This window comes from Protomyctophum bolini (assembly GCF_963924005.1).
Source record: "Protomyctophum bolini genome assembly, chromosome: 20".
Taxonomy (NCBI): domain Eukaryota; kingdom Metazoa; phylum Chordata; class Actinopteri; order Myctophiformes; family Myctophidae; genus Protomyctophum; species Protomyctophum bolini.
Genome location: NC_137881.1, coordinates 29,817,246 through 29,824,242, shown reverse-complemented (window position 1 = coordinate 29,824,242; position 6,997 = coordinate 29,817,246). Strand labels below are relative to the sequence as shown.

At 44.2% G+C, this 6,997-nt stretch overlaps 1 protein-coding gene across 1 annotated transcript in view; it reads right to left on the bottom strand.

Moving 5' to 3' along the window:
• arhgef40 (Rho guanine nucleotide exchange factor (GEF) 40) overlaps positions 1-6,997 on the bottom strand; it is a 124,498-nt gene that overhangs the window by 44,651 nt on the left and 72,850 nt on the right. Inside the window, exons 15-17 of the mRNA XM_080792955.1 lie at positions 4,191-4,329; positions 3,245-3,364; positions 2,303-2,494 (exon numbers count right to left, since the gene is read on the bottom strand). Coding sequence (XP_080649081.1) covers positions 2,303-2,494; positions 3,245-3,364; positions 4,191-4,329 — 451 coding nt within the window. The remainder of the gene's footprint in view (positions 1-2,302; positions 2,495-3,244; positions 3,365-4,190; positions 4,330-6,997) is intronic.

Sequence of the window (6,997 nt, the reverse complement as noted above, 5' to 3'; positions counted from 1 at the left end):
TGCTGTGTAAATTGTTGTAATTACATTCATTGTGTGCAGGTGTGCACATGCATAATATGCACAAGTAGGCCTATATACATCCTGCATTATTATTATATGGTGTGTGTGTGTGTGTATACGCGGTGTGTGTTTGTGTGTGTGTGTGTGTGTGTGTGTATGTGCACGCATACAGGCGTTCCAATGCGTGTTTGTATACATTGTGTGTGTGTGTGTGTGTGTCTGTATACACATTCCGTTCTTGGACAGAGCGCTGCCACTCCGCGACGAACCACGTCATCTTTAGATGTTCTAAAATCCACAGTAAACCACAGCCTCTTGAGGGCTTATATTGTTGTTTCAACAGTCAAAACCACATCTTCAGAGAAGAACAATGGCGACTAATATGGGTGTTGAGACACAGTCGCACAGACGAAGTGGTGACAGCTAATCCTCCTTCCATTCGGAAGGCGTATTGAATTAGACTCATTGACAGTCCCTCGATACTCTCATTCATTCACACGTGTGTTGAATCATGAGAACATTTCATTTACTTTGTTTCTCGTGAAGTGGATGTACTTTATGTATTATAAAGAATGCGTGTGGTACGATCACTTATTCATTTATTTCATATTCAATTATTTTATGTTGTAGCCATTTTGGGCAGGAACCCCTTTTGGTGTTATGCTTATTTTATGCTTTAGCTATTGAAAGCTCATAGCTACGAGCTTGTAGGTCTAGCTATTTTTGAAAAATCAAATAACTACTGACATATAGAAACATAAGCTTTTTCAGAAAACTGTCAGGATGTAGAAGACATTTTTTTTAGAATCTGATCTCAGGTCAAAATAGTTTAACCTACATTGTGTGATTGTGGCTCCCCCTGCTGGTATAGAACTGCAGTGCCAGTTGACACCTGGGTCTGACTCTTTTTTTTTAAGTCCCGCCCGTGGTTTTGTGTCCCTCTCCTCACACCCATTGGTTGCTGTTTCTCGGACAGAAATCCTCTCTCTCCACCACCTCTCGCTACCATTGAAATAACGGGTTGCTTCCTGTTGCTTCGTATTGATATTCAGTGTGCTCAATTTTGGGTGGGAACCCCTTTTGGTGTTAGCATTACGTTATGCTTTAGCTATTGAAAAATAGCAGATCTACAAGCTCGTAGCGCGCCACTCGGTGGCGCGCTATGAGCTTGTAGATCTGCTATTTTTGAAAAAATCGAAGAACGACTGACATAGAAACATAGGCTTTTTCAGAAAACTGTCAGGATGTAGAAGACATTTTTAGAATCTGATCAAAATGGGTTAAACTTGGTCCTAGTACAAAGGAACCACTCAGGTGCATTATTACAGTGACTGGGCATAAATTATCGTTTTTAAAAGTTCCACATTAAACAACCATGGCGCGGAACCAGAGCGGCGCAATAATCAATGTCCGCTTCTGCCAAATCCAGTTTGAGTTGCATATTACCGACCTCGTCGCCATGAGACAGGCGAGCCCTGTTGCGTCTGACGCAGCCTGGAGCCAATCAATCAATCAATCAATCAATCAATCAATCAATCAGTCAATCATTATTTATATAGCACAATTCAGACAACAAGTGTGGTTCAAAGTGCTTCACAGGAAGAATAGAGGAAAAAAAAGTGGTCAGATTTGTCCCCAATAGAAAATGAATTAAATCCGCACTTCCAGTCGAGTAAGAGTCTTAAAGATGCAGCAGCAGTCAGACTCATACCAGACAGACAAACGCGTTTCGGCGCGCAGGCCTTCGTCAGTGTCAAAATATTATTATTTGTATTTTGACACTTATTAATAGACTGGAAGTGCGGATTCAATGTTCTTTTGGAAGCTGCACCCAGCACACACCTGAAACTATATGAAACTGTCTGAGTAGAGCGGGCCTTTTCCCTTGAAGTGAACAGATTTGTCCCCAACTCATGAGATGTTTGACACAACGGGTGTGATATAATCCATGTGTGCAGCTGCTAAATAGCGCCAGTTCCACTTCAACAAATGGAGAATGTTTATGTGATATGCCCAGTTTAGCGGTATAGCCCGGGACCGTTAACTGTTAACACTAGCATGTCTGAAGTAAAATCAGACAGAAGTAGAATGTGCTTAAATTCATATTTAGAAAATGTTTCAGATGTCAAACATTTCTGAGATGATAGAATGGTGATGGATGATGATGGTCATGGAAGGGGAACCTTCTGAAAGCTTCATGGGCCCAAAGATAATCAATCAAAAAAAAAAAAAAAAAAAAAAGTCAAAAGGACCTCTCAGACATGCTAGTGTTTTAAAGTGTTGCCAGTGCATTTTTCTTTACCTCGGTGAGCGTGGACAGCAGCCTCTGCGTGTTGTCCAGCGTGGTCCAGCAGTCGGACAGACAGTGGGACATGTCCCGGAGCCTCTCCCGGACCGGGGGCAGCTTGACCTGCACCTCGCCGAGGCCCGTCCAGTCCAGGTCGCACCAGGCCTCCAGGTCGCTGAGCACCGACAGGGTCTCGCTGTGCAGCTCCTATAGCAAAAAGATACACGAGCCCCGTTATAGAGCGCCGCAGTCCCCGCCCCCCTTTCAGAAAAGCGAGTGGCCCAGGAAGTGGAAGCCCCATGCATTCTCCCATCGGCACTTTTAATATCATTTATTTAAAGATGGTTACGCCGCGGACAAAGCCAATTCGGATCGTGACGAATCATGACAATGAACACAATATCTTGGGACGATCAAATCATTAGAAAGAAGAAAAGAAAGTCAGGAGACAACACTATTTGTTTTATTTTTCGTCCAAAATATTGTGTTCATTGTCATGATTCGTTACGATCCGAATTGGCTTGGTCCGCGGCGTAACCGGGAAAAAGGGGGCGGGACTGCGGCGCTCTATAGGCCGACAACACCTTATTAACCCATTTAAGCCTGACCTCAAAATTAAAAAAAATATCTTCTAAATCCACAATTATTCAAAAATAGCAGACCTATACAAGCTCGTATAGTGCGCCACTCCGGCTAATCACCGGAAATCACCAGTATGTTACTTATCAAGACGATCTTATCGACCTACTGCATGTATGTTTTAATGTATGTATAAACGTATGTTTTCTCATGCCAATAAAGCCCTTTGAATTGAATTGAATTGCATGTGTACTCAGGGAGCCTATACTGGCTGTGATTGAGGAAACACAGAAGTGAAACTGACTTACGTGGCCCGATTAAGACTGATATGGGGATTTATACGTGACTGCTTAAAACTGATGAGGTTTGCAAACTCACGTTGGCCGTCTCTCTGAAGGTCTTGAACCTCTGCTGCTTCAGCGACAGTCTGCTGAGGGACAGCGGCGGGTCCCGGTAGTCGTCCAGCTGAGCCTGCACCTGCTCGATCTCCTTGTCACACTGCGGGGGGGAGAGAGAGAGACACAGAGAGAGAGAGAGAGAGAGAGAGAGAGAGAGATGAACCGTGACATAGTGGTTCTCAACCAGTGGGGACAGATGACAGTGAAGTGTCAATTTAAGGACATATAAAAACCTTTTTAATAACTAAATAAAAAAAGACCATTATACTGCATCAAAAGTATAATCAACAAACTACACTATTAAAGCCTATTCATGCTCCAGTTTTATAGGTGAAGGGGTATGGCCACCTTTTCGGTGGTCACCTCTTCATCTAAACGGTGGTTTTGATGGCGGCTAATCACCATCCAATCACAGTGGTGGGAGTGCACACCGCCTCCTTCTGTGCATGCTGCCCGGCCGGAGTAAAAGGCCTATTCATAGTCTGGATTTTTACGGTGGTGAGGTGACCACCACCGCTCCGGTGGTGAGCTGACCACCGGAGCTGAAATAACGTTGAGTGGTGGTGAGTAAAAAAACAGAGAGAAGGGCTGGAGCGGTGGCGGTGGTTTGCTCTTCACCGCGGCTCAGTGACGTCATGTTGTAGTTCGGTGGTCACCCCACCACCGAAAATCAGGACTACCGGTATGTATATGAGCCTTGAGTCTGGGTGACCACCGTAACGGTGGTTAGTATAAAAACAGAGAGAAGGGCTGGGGAGGGCATTGGTTTTTTCTCTTCACTCAGTGACGTCGTGTTGTAGTTTTTCGGTGATAGCGGCGGCTGGTCACCTCATCACCGAAAACTGGGGTATATGACTATATGAATGGGTCTTTATTATGGGCACAGCCAAAAATGGAGAACGAGTTCTGTTTGTTGTTCTTTTCACCTTTTCCAGTTTGTCCACCAACCCGGCCAGTCGGCCGAGCGCTTCCAGGTCACGGCCTCTCTGGTTGGACACGCGGACGAGGCTGTGGAGGGCGTCGTCCACGCTGTCATAGAGGGCAGAGGTCACCGCTAGGGCAGCCCTGAGGGTGACAAAGGTTATCGGTTAAAAAGGTATGAATTGACCATATTATGTTCCTATTCTGGACATATTTCCCCTTAAAACCTGGGAAAGCTTCTGTGTAGATTTTTTATCTCTATGTCACATTGGTCGCCTATTAAAACATTGCAGATGTACAAGCTCATAGAGTATGAGCTGGTAGATCTGCTATTTCTGAATTTCTATATATTTTGAAAGCCAACATTTTAAACTCAATATTTTTGCTTCTGGGGTTCCCATCATTCTGAGGGTCCTTGACATGAACCACTGATATAACGACATACGTTTTTCAGTAAAATGGGTTAAGCAAACATTCTGTGAAAATAAGTGATCTACAAGCTCAACATGCGTTGTGAGGGGGGGGGGGGGAGACTACAGACCACTTGAGGTAACCGTCAACAAAGTACTCCATTTTAAACCCCTTATCCCTAAACTTCTCCTTATCCCCTAAAAATCGAATAGTTCAACTAGCCAATCTACATTGACACATTGTGAACTTGTAGACTGGGCTATTTGAACTATTCAAAAATGTTTAGCAAAATAGTAAAAAAAAAAAAAAAGGCAAAGAAGTTTAGGGATAAGGGGTTTAGCGGCGGTGACGAAAATGGAGCCCCATTATGTGTCTTATAAGTGATCAGTCAAGCAAGTGACAAAATACACAACAAATTATTGAATGCTCCGAAATGCAGAGAGCATTACAATACAATTACATTGTACAATTACATACATGACACATTACAATAATGTGTCATGCCTATACAGTATATACTGTATATTTGATAACCACGTGGAAGCTTTAATAGCGTCCCTATTCTGGGGGCGAACACAAGCGCACACTTCAAACTTCTGCATAGTTTATTCATTTGTTTTCCTCCAAAGTTTGAGACGTTTTTGGGATGGTATTTTTTAGGAGTGAAGGAACTTGTTCTTTCTCTGACACTTATCAAAAGTGTGTGTTTGTGTGTGTGTGTGTGTGTGTGTGTGTGTGTGTGTGTGTGTGTGTGTGTGTGTGTGTGTGTGTGTAGGGCGGGACCGGGGGCTGTAGCATACACAGGACCCTCTTTCTGAAGATCCAAAACAGAGTGCTTTTGTGCAGGACATGCACTATATAAGGGTGTTTGTGTGTGTGTGTGTGTGTGTGTGTGTGTGTGTGTGTGTGTGTGTGTGTGTGTGTGTGTGTGGGGTATGGTATGACTGACATGGCATGGGAGTTTGACTATATAATGTGTGTGTGTGTAATGTGTATGGTATGTGAGTATGTATGGTATGACTGTTTGTGTGTGTGTGTGTGTGTGTGTGTGTGTGTGTGTGTGTGTGTGTGTGTGTGTGTGTGTGTCTGTGTGTGTCTGTGTGTGTGTGTGTGTGTGTGTGTGACACAGAGAGAACGCCTTGCTGTTGAAACTTTTCTGAAAGGAATATCTGTGGGTGTGTGGTATGCAAGTACACTGTGTGTGTGTGTGTGTGTGTGTGTGTGTGTGTGTGTGTGCGCGTGCGTGCGTGTGCGTGTGTGCGTGCGTGCGTGCGTGCGTGTGCATGCGTGCGTGCGCGTGCGTGCGTGTGTGTTAGTTTTGACGTAGATTTGCTTGACCACAAACATATTTCTTTAATTTAGATAGCACGTTGTTTGTTGTAAAGACAGACGCTATAGGGGGTTCAATATCACCTCAGGTATCCTAGTTTCTTTTGAAGCACTAATACATTGTTCCCTCTGCACTCTACTTACAGTGTGTGACTAGATCTTTACAACCCCATGCGTGCCCACGTGCGTGCGCGCGTGGGCACGCGAGTGTGCGTGCGTGTCTGTTAGTGTTAAGTGAGCAAGATTCTTGTGATGAGAGACAGATACTACTAGAGAGATAAAAGAACACATTGGGAGTTGGCCAACCTCCCTGAAGAGGAGGAACAATATTATGAATGAGATTAAGGGGCAGATCGTTATCGTTAAAGTCAGTTCCCAGACTAATATCCATCCGTCACCGATATGGCCGCTTTTCTACTGCACTTTTCGACTCCACTCGGCTGCCCTTGACGAGCTTCGAGTTAAAACATTTTAGGAAAGAAACTATAGAAGCTTATAGTTTTGAAAGTTTAACAGCATTCCTGAGCTTCCATGCAGTATAGTGGGGGGGGGGGGGTGGGCGGTGGCTCAGAGTTGGTGTCGAAGTGTCCTTGAGCAAGGCACTGAACCCCTAATTGCTCCTGATGCGCTGGTCGGTGCCCTGCATGGTTTCCGCTGCCATCGGTGTATGAATGGGTGAATGTAATGCACAATTTATATGTAAAGCGCCTTGGATAAAGGCTGCTATATAAATGCACCATTTACCATTTAGTGGAGTGTTATGGTGCAATGTTGATGAGTGTCGCCGAATAAATCAGTATAGTCTGGTTTCTACGTCACATTCTAAACCTATATTGCTGCAGTTGGGACAAATCACAGATTGAGAGGCTTTAACCTTTAGCTTTTATGACATTTCTGAGACCATTCAATGTTTAGTTGAAGACGCTTCTGAGCATGTATTCTATCGCTAGTTTGACCCACTCCAAAGAGTTTTGACATGCTTTCATAGAAGACATGCTGGCTTCTAATGGAACCCAAATCAGTCGTGCGGCGACCAAAAACTTTAAATCCATGGGTGTTGCCTCAGCTCACG